The following is a 21,102-nucleotide window of genomic DNA, read 5'->3' on the forward strand; positions in this document are numbered from 1 at the left end:
GTCTTATGACTTTCTCACACGTAACCTAATGCATACGGCCGTAGGATGTTTAAACCAGGGGGTTCCCGTCAGCTTAGCCATGCTTAAGCCATACATGCAGGATATTTGGCGAGTCTACGCTGCGAGGTTGCTCATTTGATATATGGTGATGAGGGGTGCCGCAAATTTACCCATATACCGGCCATGGGCCGTTTCCAGGCGACATTTGATGACCTCCTAAAAACTGCCCAATATTAGGAGGACAACTCGAAGAAGAAAGGCAGCAATCTTACTGCATGCGAAGCAGAAATTGAAGAGTGGAAGAAATATCGCTTCCTTTGGGCTAACCAAGAAGCAGGACAATCTTTTCCAGATGCTCTACCATAGAAGATTAAATAAGATCTTACATCAAGAATTAGTTTACATCTGGAGATAGAGTAGAGTTTAGGGAGAACTAGTGTCTTGAAGATGGAAACCCGTCATTGAAGGAGAGAGAGGGCCGGGTATAGGAGATATCTAGGACCCAATTTTCGCATCGCCCATCCTACCAAATGCAAGTCCTGGGACTGGGGCTGGTAGATGTCACTAAAAATGTACTTTTATTAGGCTCTAACTATTTTCTGCGAAGAAGAAAATCGCATCAACCAGAAGGAACCGCGAATACAGTTGAATGCACCCGGTATAGGTGGAAGCGTCATTCAATATTGACACATGGACATAAAATCACGTTTACCTCGTAAAATTATAATACTCCTTCTTATAAGTAGTATTCTCCGTCGACTTCCGCGTCGCCACATCCGGTTCTAGGTCTGCCTCCATCATGATCCCATCCTGTTCCTGTCCGGGATTGCTGACAGTAATAAAGGCATCCTGACTACCCAGCGTTGTATCGGCCATTCCCCGACGCCGATTACTTTTTAGAGGGTTTCGTCTTGCTCTAGGTGACTGCGTGCTACTTGAGGAACTGGCACCGCTGGAACTGAATATATACGGGGCATATGTCTTGATCAGTATGGAGAGTGAGGGAGCACAACCACAGAATATGGCTGTAGAAGGGCAATTAGACGCGGCATACCATTGGGATGGGAGATACATACCAACATAAGCCTCAATTGTGCACCAGTTGAGGGAGTCAGCCAGTAGGAGGTAATACTCTTCTTTGGCCGAGGATAATTTCGTGACAAAGTCGTAGCGAACGCAGGCCGCTAGTTACAATATGTCAATGACGACCCATTATATAAAATGAAGATGATACACACCAGCAATGGACAAGATACCCAGCCCAAAGATCCCCAGAATAGCCCCCTTCTTGCGCCAAGACAACTTTAGCCCATAGAGCATTGGAAGTGGGAGTAGATATGTCAAGATATCTGTCACGATATTCAAGATACCATTGACCTCATAGAAGCGTTGCTGTGGCTCTATGGACATACAGCCGCTCGACATTGGATTAGTCCAAAATAAAGATGGAGGACTGCAGGCCGCCAGTGCGCCGATGAAGCTCGCAAGGGATAATCCGATGTTGAAGAACATGACGAAGAAGACAGCCCAGCGCATGTATTTGCGGGGATCAAGACGGAGATAGAACCACAGCAAAGACATTTTAACCAACCCCATAGAAAGCGTGTAGAGGAGACGTGTAACCCAGATACACTAGCAATGGTCAGGAATTGTATGTAGACGGGAATGGATTGTATACCTTCAGCATAGGCATGGTGTCACTTTCCGATATGGCAAGCGCGTGTTTTCCGATTCCGTAGTTGGATCCGATCATAATCGTTATTGATAATCCGAAATTAAATATCTGATTGAGTGCGAGTGAGTTGAGATCATCAGCCGTATGGTTGAAAGTCGCTTACTGCACCAATTATCATCAGAACTAGGTATTTTATTAGTTTGGTCCTCGAATTGGGTTCAATTGACTTACTATCATCCGTCCCCAGAGCACGCAGCAGAAAAGCGCGTACATAGATGCGCAGCGCAATGATAATGGAGTCAAATGCGATGAACCCAATACCCACGCCAAATATAGCCGCATGTCGATTCTCGGAAATATTGCCTGGGGTTGCCGTATTCTGGATGACATCCATCTTCGACAGACAATGAACGAATGCGGCCAGGGGCATCAACGGGCTAAGTAGTATGTGATCCCATGTAGAATGGTTTTTCACAGTCTGGGGCAGAATGCCTCTCAGACGGCCGAAGCAATCTATATCCTTGTCGACTTTCGGCCAATAGCTTGCACTAGCAGCTATTAATACAAAAACGGCTGTTCCGTGGCCATTGCGTCTGGTAGTTTTTACTGAAGATGGAAGATCCATAGAAACAAGCTCCTGAGGTTTTCCATAATATCCACTACATAAAAGGGGCGTTTTTTATGTCTGCCGCCGTCAGCAGGTAGTGGTAACGTATCTTGAGCATGACAACTTTAGATTGAGGCCCCAAGACTGGCGAAATGGCATAAATATTGCGGCCTCAAAACTCCACAGGGGCCACTCCGTCGGTTGGCATTCACACGGACCTCGGCGGACGGATCCACTGCCTTCCACGAATGTCCAAACTATTTAGGATTCTGACCTGCCCCAAGAAACTTAATCTAACCATCACCCTCCCGACGAGCTCCGTCTTGGCTGGAGCCTGGCATAATCCTGGCATAATGGTTGTAAGCGACCCATCTTGAAACAACGACCAAAAGGAAATGATTCATTAGCTTCTTGGCGGGTCCAGGAGGTGGGGGCCGAACAGACTGTTGACACCAACAGCAACTTCTGCATGAGGGGAAATTATTTTCCATTGCGTTGGTATTTCTCCAGAAGCGAATTGGCTGGCCAATGGCACTGCTAGCGAGGAGAGATAGGAGCCGAGGATGCCGCTCCTAAATATGGCCCCTCTTGTCGAACCCTGAGAAGAAGCCTGTGTCCGCCCCTGCATGCATCAATATCTTGTCGAAGTGAAGGACACAGCAATCGCAATGGTTGAATCGAAAAATGTTGCATTGGTCTTTGGGGCCAGTGGTATCTCTGGCTGGGCCGTCACCAAATGCGCTCTCTCGTATCCCACGCCCACCACCTTTAACAGGGTGATCGGCCTGACAAATAGGCCGTTGCCGCTGGAGAAAAGTGGTTTGCCGCATGACTCTCGACTGGAGTTGCATTGCGGAGTCGATTTGCGGGGGACTCTCGATGAGGTGATGTCCCAGTTGCAAGAGAAGGTTCCCAACCTAGAAGATGTCACCCACGTGTATTATCTTGGTAGGCAATGGACTTATATGCAAACAGCCATTATCTAACTAAATCAGCCTACTCCAATGCGACTGCATACTCCATGGATGTGATGGCTATCCGGGATATCAATGAGGGAATGACCTATAACGCCGTGCACGCTGTCGACCAGCTGTGCAAAAATATGAAGTTCCTCGTGCTTCAAACTGGAACAAACGTATGTATCAATCAATTACCAGTCAATTGCTTTGGCTGATGGGCACAGAATTATGGAGCTGCTGTGTTTCGCTTCCAAGAACATATCAAGATCAATCCTCCCTTGCGTGAGGACAATCCGCGCATTCCTTCGCCCTGGGGAGATGAGATCTTCTACTATGCGCAGGTTGACCTAATCAAGGAAGCTAATAAGGGAAAATCCTGGAAGTGGTGCGAGGTTCGACCGGATCAGATCGTCGGTACGTACCCCTATATCTTAGGTTCGACCATACTGACATCGCCGGTGTCCAGGCCACGTTCCCATTCCCACAAGCATGACGTACGTCGAGCCTCTCGCGCTCTACTTGATGCTATACCGCTATGTAAACGGCCTCGGTGCCACCGCTGTCTTCCCAGGACCATACACAAACTACGTCCACACCTATACGCCATCTTCGCAGGATATCATCGCCCATTCGGAGCTCTACCTGTCTGTCGAGAAGCCAGACCAGGCGCACGGAGAGGCATTTAACACGGCCGACAATGCCATCCCTGCACCTTGGACCCTCGTATGGCCTAAGATGTGCGAGTACTTTGGTCTTAATGCTGAAGGCGCAAGTCCCGAGGACAAGGGCTGGAAGGACATCGACAAGTGGTGGTTCGCACACCAGGACAACTACAAGAAGATGTGCGAGGAGTATAGTTTACGCTCTCGCGAGATTTCTAAGGAGACTTGGATTTTCCTTTCAGCAGGCTTCAGCTTTCTGGGCCGCAACCGCGAGCTGAGCTTGGATAAGATCCGGAGTGTTGGTTTTACGGAGGAGTACCCAGTTGCGCACGGGTATTTCCGGGTGTTTGATCACCTGGTTCAAGAGAAGATTATTCCCAGCAAGGAGGCCTGGACTAAATAAATTATCCAAGATAGGCTAGAATGAGCGTGGCTCCGTTGGGCATCATGCAGAATGTAAGTACCTAGGTATCATTGAACGTTTCTTATTGGAGAATGACATGTTGCAATATGTATGTCTTCTTGTCGAATGTAGTTACTTCGAGGCTCGAATGATCTTCCAAGGTTCATCACTAGAAGGACCCCACCTAGACAGTAACCTCGGAACCACAGGCAAAAGACATAACCTTGGAATACCCTCTCATGTACTTGTTATTCATGCATCACCAACCGAACCCAGCCTGCTTGCCCTCATCGTAGATGACCTTTAAAAACAAATCGGGTGGAGGACTCGACCCGAATATCGATAAATTTTCCCAACGATCACAGCGATATAGCCAGGAAATCAATCAAACCTCTCCAACTCCAGCAGTCAGACGCCGGTGAGTTAGTAGTTGGGTAGTTGACCGCCAGCAAATTCGCATTTTTGTATATTTTTATTTCTTCATGTCACGATTAGTGGTGTAGTAGCGGCAATGACAAAAGAGCGCGAAGATATAACCAATTTATTCCTCGAGAGTGAGGAGGGTATATAGGGAGTCCTGAGCAAGCACAAATACTGTGCATTCTACCAGCTAAATCTTCTACATATCTTTATAGAGTATGACTAGAAGTATATACAGTGTGGGGCCTCTGTAAGATCAAACTACAAGCTCTCTCTAATGAACAGCCGCATATATATCCAACGCATCATGCAACCTTCCAAAAACACCACCATGCCACTCTCTAACTAACTCCCACTCTTCACCAGGCAAAGTCCTGCTCGCCATCCTCAACCAAGCCCCAACAATGATATCCGCATAATTAGCTCGATCCCCAAGCAAAAATGGCCCATCCCCACTGAAAAGCTCTGCCAGTCCACCCAACATATCCCGGAAGGACGCAATAATCTTCTCACGCTGTTCGCCTGCAAGAGCAAAATCCTCCCAACAGCCCACCCCAGCCCGCCGAACAAACTCAGCTTTCGTTTGCTCAGCAGTTTCAGGATCAAAGGGTAACCCTTGGACCATGAGTGCGACATGAGCAGTGAACGCAGCATCGATATTCATATTGAAACGCGCATATTGGGGATATTCACCCTCGTCGCGCTCGGACAACGGAATTAAAATTTCGGTCTCCGGGCTGAAAACGTAGTCTATAGACTGGGGTGGGAAGAGATTATTTCCTGCTGGGTATTGCTTTTGCAGGTAGACGGCTATGTCGAAGGAGTCGCCGAGTTTGCGGGACGTTGTTGGGTCCACTAGAATGGGGAGAGTGTGGAAATCTGTGCCATCGGCAAATTTGCGGCATGCGGGGATGTTCAGGCTTGTCCGAACTTTGGATATGTCGGGGAGTGGGACCCATTCTGTTGTGTAGGGGAGTGATTTGAAGTTCAGGGCTAGACGGGTTTTCCAGGGGTTTACAGCGCTGTTGTTCTTTTCGACTGGGGGGCGCATGGCAATATCGTAGAAGGCTAGCTTGGTGTCCATGGTGAAGAACTGATTCGTATTCTTCCTTAAATTTGTAGTTTCGAGTGTGCATGTCTATCTATGCAACTTGAGTAGATGTTAGCGGGGTGTTAACACGGTCACGTGACTGGGTTGATCCAAGTGCGGAGTGTATACGGAGTACGGAGTACAGTGGGGTTTTATAGCCTCGGTTGGATACAATTATGAAATGGAGTTGGCATAGGGTAGTCAGTCTTAAATTTTCGATCGCACTGTCGCCTGATTGCATAGTGTATGGGCATTTGACAGATAGCCAAGAGTTCTGGCTCTTCCAACTTGACCATGGCAGTCTCTGGTATTATCCTGCTGCATCTTTCTTCTCTTTCTGATTATTGACTGCTTAATCTGCTTTACTCTGTACATTGATATTCTATTAGGTATGGCTGCAAGCTCTGAAACAGTTGTCTCTCATCACCTATATATACGGAGTAGAGCTCTATTAATTGCATAATTAATAGCTTGAGCGCTGGGACTCTTCTTAGGCGTATAGGTAGGCCCTAATCTAGATAGAGTTAGTTAACGCTTAAAGCCTAATAATAGAGTAAAGCCGCCTACTAGTTCTCCCCGCTCAATCCTACAGTGGCTTTTATGATTCCATGACTGTTTTGTACTGTCTGTTTAGATGTCCACGTTTCGAATGATTTGATACATTTTGATTCAAATTATACCAAGAGCTCATGCTCGCTCCACATAATTCAAAACAATTCCAAGGTTGTGAATGGAGTGCTCAAAAAACCCTACGCAGTCACGTGAGACTGGTCGTTGGTGATTTTCATGTGATCAATGGGACGCGTGCAACTTAATGTCAACATTGCCAGTCAACGTCATCTCACCAAATAAGCTAGATTGTCATTCCCGACCGATCCTGATGACTCACACTATTGGATGAGCGGATAATCCTTAGGTATATCCAAGATATCTGTACCCAAATAAGAAGATAAGAATTGATCTGCATAAAATGTCCGCGACTGGAGTGGTGGACCACCCTACGCGACGGCCATGCGATCGCTGCCGTCACCGCAAATCGCGATGTATACGGGAGCCAGAGAAAGATAACTGCACATTTTGTAACTTGAATGGTCTTAAATGCACATTTCTTCATGGTCCCCGACCGCGGAAAAGGACCAGGAAGTCGCCGAGCCCAACAGAAACAAAGTACGTTTCGATATCCCGCGGGACCATTCTTAGCTAACCCTAACCCATGAAAGGATAAAAAGGCACCGTAGCTCTCTAATGTCATCCCCTGTTGCCTCCATCGAGGAGCAGACCACAACTGATCCAATTAATTCACGACTGGATGGTACATTAGGTCTGGAGCTTCATCTGCATTCCGAATATATTGGCCCGGCCAGTTATCATGAACCTGAACTCCTTGATCTGCGGCCATCTGCTATGTCGCTTGCTGGCCATGAGAGATGTTATCCGCGACGTGTGGACCAGTCCGCCGCATTTATAACCTACCCCGACAAAGACTCGGCTTCTGAGATGCAACGCATCACTGACCTAGATCGCATTGAGGAATCGATACGTCCGCTGGGACCAACCTTGGTAAATCTTTATTTTCGCATCATGCATCGCACATTCCCGATCCTGGATAAGGGCGTGTTCCTAGAGAAATATGCCCGGTCCTACCGCGAGTTCTCACCACCACTACTCGCTGCCGTTTATCTGGTAGCGCTGGACTGGAAGCTCTTCGATCAAACTCTCGCTAGTGTACCTCGGACACCAGACACCGAAGCTCTGGAGAATCTAGCAATGCGAGCTATGGACGACGATATGAAACGGCCCAAGCTCTCCACATTACAGGCTGGCCTGTTATTATTGCAAAGAATGAGGAGCTCCCATAGCACTCTTCCGGCTCAACTACTATCACTCGGGCAAACTTTGGGAATTCATATTGACTGCACAGGCTGGGAAATCCCAGAATGGGAGAAAGGTCTTCGACGACGTTTAGCTTGGGCATTGTACATGCAAGACAAGTGGGGCGTTCTTGTGCACGGGCGACCATCTCTCATTCCTGCTCAGATCGACGGAAACGAGGGCACAAGCGACTGGGATGTTGGCCCGTGTACACTCAACGACTTTCCAGAAGAAGCGACTGGCGAAGAGGAGAATGGGGAGGGAGGTGTGGACGGACCCGCGGGTCGGGCGGCATTTCTGCAATCTATTGAATTAACCAAAATCTTCAGCCGGATTGTATCCACATTTTGCTCCATCGGCGCAACTAAAAAAGGCGGACTACTTGAGCGGATTGGACCATCAGGTGCAATGAGTCTGGCAAAACCCCTCGTGATGGAGTTGCGCGAATGGCATGCGGCAGTGCCTTCCAACCTCCAGCTGGAATCAACACCCTCATTACGGCTATCGACGAACGGGGCCTTGCATCTCTCACATATGGCAACAGAGTTGACCATCCACCGCGCGTTACTTCGCGTTCTGACCCCAGATAGCGCGCTGTCTCTTCGTTCAGCGATTCGAACCGCTGCCCGCGCCCGACTGATGTCGGCCATGAACTTGATTGAATCCTTTCAACCAGAACACATTCAATCATTTTGGGGTTTCGCAGCAGCAGCCCAGGTGGCTTTAGTCGGTGCCTTTGCTGGTCTTTTGTGGGCAACGAGTCCTGAAGTTGATGAAGCAGCGGGGTATGTGGAACAACTCGAAAAGCTTCGCTGGGTCCTGCAAGTTCGGGCATCCGCTGCTCCTTTTGCTCGTGAGGCACTTCGCATGCTTCATGAAGAGGTCGGTGATTTAGCTGCTGTAAAGGCAGCCACATTCCGAGAAACTTAACTCCGAACGCTCGTGTGCTTTTGTACTCCACTACTCTATGAGAAATGTTGCCTACAATACTCTTCCACCAAACGGATTTTTTTATCAACGATATAACGAATGACGAATTATCTGAATATACTTCATGGTATTGCTTCTTTTCTATGTACATACGGCATCGCCTATTGAATAATAGCAACATCGTCACTGGGCCCAAGGATGTCTCCCTCTGAAACCAGCAGTTTCACACATTTTCCACTGACTGGTGCACAAATCCTGACCTCCATTTTGTTGGACTCGATCCAAATCTAAATACTATTAGCTTGGTGCTTGAATATTGATGTCGACGTTTGTGGTACTCACCAAAGGGTCTCCTGCTTGAACCTCACCGCCTTCTTTGACAGCGCAGCGGAAACATCTCCCAGGCAAGAGTGCTTTCACCCGCTCTCCAGTCATCGCTTCATCGCTTTCCCGTCCCCGACCTGTCCGCATTTTGATGGGATCGTATGGCTGGAGTAGATCGTTGAAGAATTCCGCTTCATGTACCGCCTCCGATCGTCGCTCCCGAATAGCAGTGATATCCTCTTCGTTCTCTCCCAGCCACTTCTCGTATTCATTGAGGTCTAGCTCAGTGCCAGAAATTTTGATGAGATCACTGGAGGTTCCATCCGCTTCGGCTGCGGAAAGTTCTTCTTCAGTGACAGGGTAGAAACGAATCTGGTCCAAGAGTGAGAACGTCCACGGGACCTTCTCGCCCAGCCTGGGCTTGTGGAACTCATCCCAGATAGGGACTGTACGACCGACGAGCTGATACCCGCCAGGCGAGTCAGTTGCGTAGATGCACAAGTATTGACCAGCAATACCCACAGCGCCACGAGGGGTGAAGGAACGGGATGGGTTGTATTTCGTTCCGAAGAGTCGATGGCGAGGATCCAGTGGCACGGCACAGGGGGACCCTTGGTACACATCACCAACTCCCAGTACCAGGAACGTGCCATCACAAAGATTGCTTTCCACCTGATTCGGGCTGTCAAGCCCGTTCAGTTTCTGCAAAAATTCAATGTTACTGGGTAGATACGGTGCTGAGGAACGGATAGTCGAAGTATAGCGGGCAATGGCCTTGCGGCTTCTCTCGTCGTTGAAAACGAGAGGCATGTGCACGATGCGCGAGGATAATCGGGAGGGGAGCTCTATTCCAAGAGAAACCTCGTGCGCGACCAGCGCATCGAGGACTTGAGGGAGCGAGAAGTTTGCTTTCACGCGAAGATGGAGGCTTCGGACCCCTGATGTGAGCTCCTCAACGCCTGGGATCGGACAGATTCGATGCCTCTCAATGAAGTTCATGATGTGAAATGTTTGACGTAGGGTAAAGCTATCTTCATTACCGAAGTCGAGCAGCAGGGCTCGATCGCCTGCCTGGCAGCATCGAATGAAGCGGCCAGCGTCGGAGATCTCCTTGACAATCGGACTTGAGACAACGACAGAGCTTGTTTGTCTCAAGTCACCATTGGTCAGTGGGCTGAGGGTAGCGATCGAATGCTCAAGATCCCTTGCGAGTGCCTGCGCATCATCAAGTGAAATAGGATGGAACCGAAGGTGATCGCCTGGCCGCATCTGACCAAACTTCCACATCTCGGCGTCTGCGACCGTGGCAAACGCGACAAATCCTCCCAGGCTTGGCCCATCTGCGGTCAAGACAACTGCCTCGTCACCTGTGAAGCTCACATTTCCGATTGAATAAGGACTGTCGTGGATGTTGGAGGGATGCAGGCCAGCATCGCCACCCGTTTTCCGTGCCCACTCTGGACGAGGCCCGGTGAGACGGACTCCAAGCCGATTGCTGTTGTAATGGACAGTCCATTTGCCATTGAACAGCTCCTGAAGCCCGTCCTGTGTGAAATGAGTCGGACTACCGTGTGGCCCAGGGATCGCGCCAACGACCCATTCTGGGTTCTCAAGTGTCGGTAGGGGAAGGATTTGGCCCTTGAGCAATGGAACTTCCTCTTCTGTAACATGTGCCAATGGAAGAAGATCGCCAATGCGAAGGCTGCGTCCATTGTGTCCTCCGAGATGACCGATTGCAAACGTCGAACGGCTGCCTAGGACCTCAGGGACCTGAACGCCGCCTCGAATAGCAAGATAAACTCGGGCACCATTGGCGGCTTTACCAATAGAAAGTTTTTGTCCAGCCTGAATCTTGATGGCTATGCTAGGCTGCTTTTCTTCCCCGTCAACAGAGATAGGGGCATTCGCACCAACGACCGCAACCGTGGTTGGGGAGTGGAAGAGCAGTGTCGGACCTTGGGTTGAGCACTCAAGTCCTGCAGCATGGTCATCATTGCCGACTATTTTGTTGGCGATACGAAATGAATAGGAATCCATTGGGCCAGAGGGCGGCACACCGATATGCCAAAGGCCTTGACGGCCAGGGAAGTCCTGTACAGCTGTGTCGGACCCAGGATCAACAACCTCGACGACCCGAGCTTCGTACGTGAATGCATTGAGGGATCCCGTTGTGAAGGCGCCAGAGTTGAACGCCTCCCAAGCAACAATTTGCTGCAGATATCCTAGGTTTGTTTCCACGCCAGTAATTATTGTCTTTTCCAGAGCGTCTGAAAGCTTTCGAAGAGCTGCAGGACGGTCATCGCCGTGTGCAATGATCTTTGCAATCATCGGATCAAAAGACGACGATAGCTCCTGACCTGAACTGATCCAAGTGTCAACACGGACATCGGATGGAAACTCGACGTTCAAAAGCTTTCCAGGAGAAGGCCGAAATCCTTGAACGGGGCTTTCAGCATACACACGAGCTTCGATCGCTGCACCAGAGACCGGAATCTCATTTATCTGCTGAGGAAACAGAGTGGCGCAATCATTCATGGCAATGCGCATCATGCATTCGACAAGATCAAGGCCTGTTACAGCCTCAGTCACTGGGTGCTCGACCTGGAGACGTGTGTTCATCTCCAAAAAGTAGAATTTCTCGGTATCGATGTCGAAGATGAATTCGACAGTACCAACATTGCGGTATTGCAATGAAGCAACCAAAGCAGCAGCAGCACGCCGCATATCAGCTTGGACTCGGACTGGGACAAAAACAGCAGGGGATTCTTCGACAACTTTCTGGTTTCGACGCTGCAACGAACAGTCGCGCTCACCAGCACAAATGACTCGACCAGCGCCATCACCGAGCACCTGAACCTCAATGTGTCGTGCCCGATCGATAAAAATTTCGATGAAAACCCCATCATCGCCGAAATTTGCCTGTCCCAGTCGACGGACACTATCGAATGCTTCTCGGAGTGCATCAATATCGGCGCACCGCTGAAGGCCGATTCCACCTCCACCAGCGGTGCTTTTTACCATCACTGGATAGCCGATTTTCTCCGCTTCTACCAGTGCATCTTCGAGGCTGTTGGCTAAACCCTTGCTACCGGGAACAATGGGAATGCCAGCAGTAATTGCGATATCACGAGCAAGGTGCTTCAAGCCCAAATCACGCATTTGTTCTGGAGTTGGACCAATCCATACCAGACCTGCACCCTCGACGGCGGTGGCAAATTCGGCATTTTCCGAAAGGAAACCATACCCAGGAATGACAGCATCCGCACCAGCCTCGATAGCCATAGCCAGGATCTGCTTGCCGTCCAGATAGGTGTCAGATACTGTGTTTCCGACCAGCGGAAGTGCTAAATCTGCAGCTGTAACGTGTGGTGCCCGAGCATCGGCACTCGAATAGATAGATATAGATGAAATCTTCATCTCACGCAGGGTCCGGATTATGCGCAGCGCAATTTCGCCACGGTTGGCGACCAGAACCGTGTTGATACGCTTCTCACCAATGCTCGTTGCAGGCGTAGTAGATGCAGCGCGCGACGATCCGGTGGTAGAAGTGTCGAGGGACTGGGTGTAGCCTCGCCATCCGCCAAAACTGGTGACGTCTTTTGCATTCTGGAGTCCAGAAGGCTCACAGATGAACCCGTGGACCCACCGGCCATCTTGCAACTCAACTGATCCGATGCCCAAGGGCGCGGCAACGGTACTGAGGAAGCTACCCATCTTGTCGAGCGGCATGTTCCAAACCTCCACTTCGATTGCCTCTCCGCCATCAGTAACCCTTTTCAGACCAGGTTTTGATACTCGCCCTGGTGTGTACAGTGCAAATAGCTGATAACACGGGGCTGTGGTTGTAGCAGTGATCAAGGTTGCGCCCCGTGAGACCAAATCCTTGTTCAGAGGGAAGCCAGTAAGATGGGCACCAACTACCGCCAACTGCATCGAATTGAAGGGGACAGTAAGCTCGGGGCTTTGCTCTTGATATTCCACACCCGTCGCTCCCAGCAAGCGCGGGGCATCAGACATCCAGCGCCGAGCGAGCTGGAACAATCGCGGCTCCTCCCACGCCCGTCCTATCAGTGTGATACCGAAAGGAAGACCGTCTTCTCTCCAACCAGCAGGAATTGACAAAGCAGACCAATCTAAGAAATTCACAAAGTTGGTATATGTACCCAGTTGACTGTTTGCGTTGATCGGCTCATCCTTGAGATCTTGCATAGAAGGGAATGTGGGGGCCGTCGGCACTAGCAGCGCGTCGTATGGCCTGAAGATCTGCTCGATCTCACGGGTCAGGTCTTGTCGGTAATACTCGCACGCGAAGAGTTCTGTAGCAGAGAATTTCTCGGCTTTCATTATGATACCCCGAACAACTGGGTCCATGGCTTCAGCTGGCACTGAGCGGATGAACTTCTCGATAGCAGCATATCGTTCAGCAACCCATGGGCCTTCATACAGGAGGCTGGCAAGGGCAAATAGGGGTGTGAACTCAACGGGATGTAGCTTCCACCCCAGCTGCTGGGCTTTAGTCAATGCATCCTGGTATGCTGCAGCCTGCTCAGTTTGGCAGAACCACTCAGGGTTGGAGCATATAGCCAGTGTCAACTGGGAGGGCAAGGCTCCTCGAGGAGACTTTTCAGTCGCACAGCTAGCACGATCTCTCGAGTATGCATCTTGAGGATCATACTCCTCGGCCAGTTTCAGGATCAAATCGGCATCTTCCAGAGTCAGGGCGAAGACAGAAACACAATCAAGTGAGCGGCACGCTGGTACCACGCCATATGCACTCAAAGCGCCCCGCGTGGGTTTGAGCCCAACAAGATTATTGAACCCAGCAGGTATCCGACCTGAGCCTGCTGTATCTGTGCCAAGAGAGAAAGGAACCAGTCCCTGGGCGACGACCACGCTGCTCCCCGAGCTGCTACCGCCGCTGACTCGGTTCGGATCGAAGGAATTGGCAACGGCTCCATACGGTGAACGCGTACCGACAAGACCCGTGGCAAACTGGTCAAGGTTGGTCTTGCCAACGACAATGGCTCCCTGTGCTTTCAGCCGTTGCACAACTGTTGAATCGGTAGCGACAGGCTCGGTACCGAATGAAGGGCATGCGGCCGTTGTGCAGAACCCAGCAGCGTCGATATTATCCTTGACAGCAAATGGCACGCCGAATATTGGGAGATCTTTCCCCTGAGATCGAAGTGCTGTGATATCCTCCCATTGTGTAATGATTTGTTCGGGAGTTGCTAATGAGATCCATGCATTTGATGTGTTTGGTTGTGCTCGCTCAAGCAGCGACAAAATGTGAGTTGGCTCGGAAACAGTCTCTTGTAACTCACGCCATTGAGAAATTGTCAGAGGCTGCTCCTCACTTCCGGGATGTCTTGAAGTCATTTGGAGGTCTTATAGTGTACAATCTTGGGATGTTGTCAGTCAAAGTAAAAATACTCAAGATTCAAAACGTACACTGACCGGCGATAAGAAGGGCAGAGTGAAATGTTCTATTAGTCTAAATACCATGGATAAAAAGCAGTCTATATGCCTACAAATGTTCATATATGTCTTGTTGTATTCGCCGATGTTTTCCGATAGATATCTACACCCGTCATTAAAATTGCAAATGAGGGTGGGCCGCGTTATCTGCTCCGAGCCAAGAGCGCCCAGGTTGGCCGTCGCGCAGTGTCGCGCGCCGTCGCGCGCCGTCGCCGCGAACAATTTGCATACCAGTCTACCCCAACGTCGACCAACGGCTCGGGAGTTCTTCTGCCGTGGCTATCGCTGCTTCGGTCGGTACCTATGACTGTCGGAGTCTCCTGGTGGCTCATTTATCATAGAAGGCTACGCCATCACCACTGCGCGAACGGTGCGGTGGGACAATGGGTAAAGCGTGAACGCACCGCTGAAGGAAGGCAAGAAATTCTTGGTCAGGACTATCTTCTTATGCCGACCAAGCTTTCTTCGTGTGAGCCTTCAGCTCGACTCCTCGATAGGGTTGAAATGTTGGGGCGCTTGAGTTTGGGCGACGGCATATGGAGCGGGACTTCGTGGATGAGCATATAGGCGACTCGGCTTAATACGCGTTCGGGTTATGAATGCCGTTGGCGATAATTTTAGATAATTTTAGAATAGGTTTGTCGAGTACACAGTGGGGTTGGTTAGTCTACTGCGACGCTTAAAATAAATTGTACGTTGAACTATCGGACGCTATCGCGCCCGCCAGTATCCATGTTGGGAATAAGTTGGAGGATCAAGTTCTACATTTCGACTAGATATTATAGTGAAATCGCACCAGTTCCAGGGCAACTAGCTCTATTAGATTCTAATTTAGTGTTATTATTAGGATTCTCCCCCCTTACTACAAACTTCGTTCATTTACCATTCCTCCCATAGAAAAATGTCTAACCGTAACTGAGTCAGCTAGTTTAAACCAATTTAAATGCTTCCCGAGATCACTGATCGATGCATCACCTCTTAAGAAGCTTGGACCACCTCTCAAGAGGGTCACTCTCCGTGTAGCGGCGAGTCCAACCCTTCCTCTCGAGGCGAAAATCAGTCAAAAGCGTTCATAGATATATATGAAGCTACTACCGGTGATAAAGCTATAAATAAAGAGGAAAAGCGTATGGGGACCTTTTTGGAGCAAAAATTTGTATGTAAATTCGAGATATATAATGTGTATTGGGTCCCGGACCGCGCGAATATCTTGCGTGATACAGCGAACATTTTGTTGTCTCATGCATGTCTACCCACTGTTACCAATAACCATTTCATTTCCAAGGTTAGGTAGAGAAATGATCATACTTCAGGCTACATTCCCCTTCCTAGTGTCTGTTATTGAGACCGATGCCACAGCGTCTTCATACCCAGTAAAAGCCAAGTATGTATAGTACTATGTCTAAATCATTTTGTATCTCAAGAAAGGTGTCTGTATGTAGACTGGGCTATGTTAATTGACACCAAATCAGGAGATACCTGGGATTTGCAAATCGTTCATTATCATTCCAGGGTTCATGGGGACATTGTAAAATTCCATGCTTCAGTGTCAATACCATTCAGCGGCTGCTCCCCAGCTCCGCTCATCAGCACATCAAAGAAGGCAGTGTCAAGGCCTTGGAAAAGCCATTCTTCCATACCTGTGGAAGCATCGGGGAATGTCTCTTCTGGCAGTGCGAAAACATCTCCAGACGTGGTCTGGGAAAGTTGTCCCCCGTGCCTCCGTGCTGATGATGGTCTCACTGTATGCGCGGTTTCTCGTGAGGCTGCAGCATCAGCCGTGAAATCGTCAGTATAATTGTCAGGGTCGTGTGGTGTTCTGACCTCGATAGATCCAAAGCCACCAATTGTCACACCCTCATGGGGAACTTGCTCTTGTTCTGTGTCCAAGGGCGTAATAGAAATACCATCTCGCGCAATTCTGATGGCACCAACGTATGGCACCTTGGCTATCAACACGTTTTGGTTGTCTTCTTGACCATGACCCGAGCGCTTCTCTGCAGGACCCGCCTCAATATCCAACAAATTCTTGAGAAGGGCAGCACATTTAGCGGTGAGGACATGATCATGCACCTCCAACGTAGATTCCATGCACTCAAGAGCCCGTTCCACGGTCGCCCGGTCTCCAACACGTTGATGCACGAGTAGGTTTTCGGTACCTTTATTACAGCGGCTCAAGATGTGAGCTAGCATCAGTGTCATGCCCGCAATCAGGGCTACAAAGTCGCCCATCCGACAGCCAGCTGTGACCGGATTGAACGTGCGAATCGAAATCTGTCGGAGTAGAATCTCGCGGCTGGCGTTTGCGCAGGCGATTCTCGAGTACACCCTCTGCGAGGCATGCCTTGGGTTTAACATATATGGCAGATGAAGCTGGTTGACCAAAGAGTAATAAAATATATGGTCCCAAGCTCGTCGAGTTTCCCAGAATGCATCCGCCGAGTTGACTTTGAGACCCGCAAATTGCAATGGTCGCCAGAACGCAGGTGGCCATTGCTCGGTGACCCTCAAGAGTTCCTGATCGATCTCTTGAGTTATGTCAAGCGCTTCCTGGGGGATATGAATCTGATTCCGTTTGATAATCTTGCGCACCACATCCGGAATGAGTACAGGCAAGTTGCCGCTCTCAACACGGGTGCCCGTTGCTCTGGGTATGGTGAAATTTGCACCGCTGGTGCTTGTTGGTAGACCCAGTAGCAAGCATAAGAATTGCTCTGTGGAAACCACACAGGCCCACATGACCGCAGGATCAAGATCTTTCTGCTGGCTAATGATTTTGAAGCGATAGTGACCCGGTCGATGCAAGCCCAATAGCTGTGCTGTCGTGACAGCACGGCGCATTGTGATCCAGGATCGTCTGATGTTGCCGCCATCTATGTGGTAGAAGCCTTCAAGGATGAGATTTTCGAGACCTTCCAAAGTGCCCAGCAAGAGGTCATTCGTGTTCACCAGCTTGATCGCTGATTCTGCTACCTGCTCCATGATGGCGCGATGAGGCTTGGTGAGGCTAGGTATCGCTTTTTTAGGAGGGAGGTGTTGCAACCCTACTGCGAAAAGCAGCATTTGTCTTGCCAACAAGACGGGGTGGCTTTCTGAATATAATATATTGGCTACTGGTATTTGTTCTTTGGCCATTTCGCTCGGCAACGCGCTGCATCGCTTGAAGCTGGATTGATAACAAAAGATGGACATGCTGCTGAGATTTTCGAGCAGAATTCCAATATCTTTCCGAGGAGGGAGGGAGCTCCGGAGAGCTTGAGTGATGCTGGGATATGCGGAAGCCTCGCAGACCGAGTCATGACTGGACTCTGGTGTTGGTGCCAACTGAGGTATCGTAAGTTGGGTTGGTGATTTCTCGGTCCGTAAGTGACTCGACACGATGTTTCGCTTTATAGAATAATTAGTCAAGAGCCGCGTATGTGAAGATGCCGACTAACTTTGCCGTGCACTGACGATGCCGGTGTTGTTTGTGTTGTTGGAAAGGTAGTCGGTGGTGAACAGCTAACAATATCATCTGGTTGAGAACGGACGCCTTTCTCGCCCAACCGTCGTGTATTAATAGTAGCATCTTGCTCGGCATCTCCTCTACTGCTCTCGGCCATTTCCAGTCCGTCCAAGATCACTTGGTTGATGCATTTTGTGCCTCGGCGATGGCAAGTTATGCAGATTGCATCATCCGGCGATGAAAAAGTACGTTTGACTTTTCTCCGTCTACATTCCCAGCAGCTGTGTGTACCTTTGCGAACCCTTCGGCGCTTCGTTGCGGGTTCGTCCGAGGAGGCACTCATCATTCGATGGGTATGCTGTCGCAAGCTAGAACTGCGGCAGAGAGACTATCATTTGCCTGAGTGTAAAAATGTGAAGATACCTTATTAAAAAGTTTGAACCGAGATGGTTAGTACTAGAGATGTAGTATTGGAGATCTCCGAGGGTTTCCTTGTAGATGATGGGGGCTCTAGATGTTGTTTTCTCGGGCGCAGCTCGGGGGCCCAGGTCGGGACGTGTTCCTGCTGACTCATGGTCGCTCGTCCGAACAGTCCGTCCCGAGGTCGGACGATTCAACCGAGATATGTATACATATTGTCAGACTCGGATATGGCCCCCCTAGGCCCTAAACAGGAACCGAGATTTTTGCTATGGTCTGGCGTTAAAATGGCTATATTTCTTCCCACATATATGCACACGCTAAGGCAACGTGCAACTCTAAAGCGATGCAAATTTACTCTTCTGTTGGCAGTTCCCTTTCAAGTATCTCGGCATTTTTATCCACGAGCCTGATACAGTGTATGAATCCTATCAATCAGACATGTCTCTTTACTAGAATTACAGAAGAAGATTGAGCTTGGGCTGAGCTTGATTCGGCCGAACTCCTCCCTCCTTCTCTAGCTCGGAGATGTGACATGTCTGTTTTGTTCTATCTGTTGCAGCTGGGCTTCGTCCGAAGGCCGAAATACATGAAGAAAGCTACTTAGTTCGTAATGTGGAAAGAGACAATTTTTCTTCTATCATTACATTTCACCGTTTTGAAAGCTTGGTCAACAATGGACAAGCAAGTAATGCACTCAGAGAAACAGGCGACGGTGGAACAACCTTCTCGGCCTTCATCTACCCGCGTGTCAGGTTCAGATGAAGGTGGTATGCATGTCACCGATCACGATGCAAAAGCTCATACCACTGATGAATACCCGCATGGTGCCCGCCTAGCTGCTGTTCTATGTTCGCTCATGCTGGGCATGTTTTTGGTCGCGCTTGACAACGTCAGTCCCTCGTTTCGCGATCTACCCCATTAGCTAACCAAGGCTACCACTAGACCATTCTCGGCACAGCTATTCCCAAAATAACGGACGAATTCCATGACCTGAACAAAGTGTCCTGGTACGGGGCAGCCTATTTGATGACATATGGCAGTGGTTAGCTACATGGACAGATTTGTTTCCGGATGATGTGCTGACCTTTCATACAGAGTTGCTCCGTTCTTCCCAGATACGAATGCTTGGATACGTAGGCCTGAAACCACATAAATGTGAAATTGTTAATAATTACAGGCTTCCAATCAACCTGGGGAAAGTTTTACAAGTACTTTCCGATCAAGCTTTGGTTTCTCGTTGCCATCTTGATTTTTGAAGTGGGCAGCCTCATTTGCGCCGTGGCCAAAGACCCTACAACTCTCATCGTGGGCCGAGCTATCGCTGGCTTCGGAGGAGCCGGAGTTGGCGTGGGAGTTTTCACAATTATCGGGTTCACTGCGCCCCCTGAAAGACGCCCACAGCTTTTGGGCTTTACCGGAGCCACCTATGGCATTGCTGCGGTCTTGGGACCGCTCATTGGCGGTGCTTTTACTGAAAAAGTGTCATGGCGCTGGGTAAGATGAGAACCATTGACATATGAGGACTATCACTGATCACGGAATAGTGCTTCTATATCAATTTGCCCGTCGGGGGAATAGCTGCCGGAACGATCTTCTTTCTCTTCAAGACACCAAGTAGTGCAGCCCCGGCGGGGGCTGCACCTAAAGAGGAGTTCTTGCAAATGGACCTCATCGGTGGAGCCCTTATGATGGGATTGATCGTTTCATTTATGCTGGCACTCCAGTATGGCGGTCAAACACGTTCTTGGAAGAGCAGTGAGGTTATAGGACTGCTGGTCGGCTTTTTCTTGATAGTTCTAGCTTTTGTAGCTTGGGAAATCTACCAGAAGGAACGTGCAATGATTGTTCCTCGACTGGTAAGACACAATGCGAGTTTATCCTGCTATGACATGAGCTGACAGTGGAATGGCTGTAGTTCACGAAACGCTATATTTGTGTGGGCTCCATATTCATGTTCTTCTTCGGCGGTGCCTACGTCATCATCCTTTACTTTATTCCGATCTATTTCCAGAGCGTTTATAACAGCAACCCAATCGGATCTGGTGTCAAAATGCTCGCACTCATTATCCCACTAACCCTCGCTGCCATTGGGCAGGGATTCGCACTATCAAAAATCGGCATCGTACCTCTGTTCTGGACTATAGGCGGCGTTTTGGGAACCGTCGGATGTGGCCTATTTTATACTTTTGGTATTGAAACGCCTGCTAGCAAATGGATTGGGTATCAGATTCTCGTTGGTTTCAGCGCGGGCTGGACATTCCAAATTGCGATGTCGAATGCACAAGTCCATGCTTCCCCAGAGGACATGTCGCAGGCTACAGCTATCGTTAATTGTGAGTCCCCGATTTACCGTGGCTTACATGAGCTGCCTACTAACAGTAATGCTAGTCTTCACTACCGTTGGCGGAGCCTTCTTTCTATCAGGAGCACAATGTGTCTTTAACAATAAGTTGATTGAAACAGTTACCATAAACCTCCCCGAGATCGACCCGGCCATAGTTATTGGGACCGGTGCAACGCAAATCCGTGAAGCTTTTATGGCCTCGCAGGTTTCCGTTATTATTGATGCTTATATGGGTGGTCTGAAAGCTGTCTTTGCAATTACAATCGCCGCCTATGGTGTCGCCACTGTCACTGGTTTGTTTGGCAGCTGGAATAAGATTAACGGTGATGAGCCGAAGAAGGCGCCCGGTGGTGCCGCATGACCGCCTCCAGATTGTTGGTGTATTTAGAATGATGGGCGACGTTGATCGTGAGGGGAAGGGGGGAATTCTGCGACTCAAGTTGCCGGGTCTAGAGGTCTCGAGTTTCGAG

General features: G+C 49.4%; 9 protein-coding genes across 9 annotated transcripts; 4 read left to right on the forward strand and 5 right to left on the reverse strand.

The window, feature by feature from the left end:
- Positions 1 to 708: 708 nt before the first annotated feature.
- On the reverse strand, positions 709 to 1,581 carry N7479_005777 (uncharacterized protein; the record flags this gene model as incomplete). The annotated part of the gene is made up of 3 exons (XM_057253473.1): positions 709 to 1,025; positions 1,077 to 1,184; positions 1,239 to 1,581. 3 exons carry the CDS (start codon positions 1,579 to 1,581, stop codon positions 709 to 711), a joined length of 768 nt encoding a protein of 255 aa, XP_057107335.1.
- Positions 1,582 to 1,811: 230 nt separating this feature from the next.
- Positions 1,812 to 2,069, reverse strand: N7479_005778 (uncharacterized protein; the record flags this gene model as incomplete). Its single annotated transcript, XM_057253474.1, has 2 exons — positions 1,812 to 1,858; positions 1,907 to 2,069. The coding sequence occupies 2 exons, from the start codon at positions 2,067 to 2,069 to the stop codon at positions 1,812 to 1,814; spliced, it is 210 nt and encodes a 69-aa protein (XP_057107336.1).
- An 881-nt stretch (positions 2,070 to 2,950) lies between these two features.
- On the forward strand, positions 2,951 to 4,306 carry N7479_005779 (SDR family oxidoreductase; the record flags this gene model as incomplete). Its single annotated transcript, XM_057253475.1, has 4 exons — positions 2,951 to 3,230; positions 3,278 to 3,417; positions 3,466 to 3,655; positions 3,708 to 4,306. 4 exons carry the CDS (start codon positions 2,951 to 2,953, stop codon positions 4,304 to 4,306), a joined length of 1,209 nt encoding a protein of 402 aa, XP_057107337.1.
- A 694-nt stretch (positions 4,307 to 5,000) lies between these two features.
- N7479_005780 (uncharacterized protein) lies at positions 5,001 to 5,810 on the reverse strand (the record flags this gene model as incomplete). Its single annotated transcript, XM_057253476.1, has 1 exon — positions 5,001 to 5,810. One exon carries the CDS (start codon positions 5,808 to 5,810, stop codon positions 5,001 to 5,003), a length of 810 nt encoding a protein of 269 aa, XP_057107338.1.
- A 976-nt stretch (positions 5,811 to 6,786) lies between these two features.
- Positions 6,787 to 8,618, forward strand: N7479_005781 (uncharacterized protein; the record flags this gene model as incomplete). Its single annotated transcript, XM_057253477.1, has 2 exons — positions 6,787 to 6,983; positions 7,037 to 8,618. 2 exons carry the CDS (start codon positions 6,787 to 6,789, stop codon positions 8,616 to 8,618), a joined length of 1,779 nt encoding a protein of 592 aa, XP_057107339.1.
- Positions 8,619 to 8,915: 297 nt separating this feature from the next.
- On the reverse strand, positions 8,916 to 14,321 carry N7479_005782 (bifunctional urea carboxylase/allophanate hydrolase; the record flags this gene model as incomplete). Its single annotated transcript, XM_057253478.1, has 1 exon — positions 8,916 to 14,321. The coding sequence occupies one exon, from the start codon at positions 14,319 to 14,321 to the stop codon at positions 8,916 to 8,918; it is 5,406 nt and encodes a 1,801-aa protein (XP_057107340.1).
- A 144-nt stretch (positions 14,322 to 14,465) lies between these two features.
- N7479_005783 (uncharacterized protein) lies at positions 14,466 to 14,987 on the forward strand (the record flags this gene model as incomplete). Its single annotated transcript, XM_057253479.1, has 2 exons — positions 14,466 to 14,477; positions 14,520 to 14,987. The coding sequence occupies 2 exons, from the start codon at positions 14,466 to 14,468 to the stop codon at positions 14,985 to 14,987; spliced, it is 480 nt and encodes a 159-aa protein (XP_057107341.1).
- A 948-nt stretch (positions 14,988 to 15,935) lies between these two features.
- N7479_005784 (uncharacterized protein) lies at positions 15,936 to 18,208 on the reverse strand (the record flags this gene model as incomplete). Its single annotated transcript, XM_057253480.1, has 2 exons — positions 15,936 to 17,807; positions 17,858 to 18,208. 2 exons carry the CDS (start codon positions 18,206 to 18,208, stop codon positions 15,936 to 15,938), a joined length of 2,223 nt encoding a protein of 740 aa, XP_057107342.1.
- A 753-nt stretch (positions 18,209 to 18,961) lies between these two features.
- Positions 18,962 to 20,993, forward strand: N7479_005785 (MDR family MFS transporter; the record flags this gene model as incomplete). The annotated part of the gene is made up of 6 exons (XM_057253481.1): positions 18,962 to 19,177; positions 19,231 to 19,330; positions 19,466 to 19,782; positions 19,833 to 20,144; positions 20,204 to 20,621; positions 20,677 to 20,993. 6 exons carry the CDS (start codon positions 18,962 to 18,964, stop codon positions 20,991 to 20,993), a joined length of 1,680 nt encoding a protein of 559 aa, XP_057107343.1.
- Between the last annotated feature and the right edge of the window lie 109 nt (positions 20,994 to 21,102).

Source organism: Penicillium vulpinum (assembly GCF_028829585.1).
Source record: "Penicillium vulpinum strain IBT 29486 chromosome Unknown utg000003l_segment0_segment0, whole genome shotgun sequence".
Taxonomy (NCBI): Eukaryota; Fungi; Ascomycota; class Eurotiomycetes; order Eurotiales; family Aspergillaceae; genus Penicillium; species Penicillium vulpinum.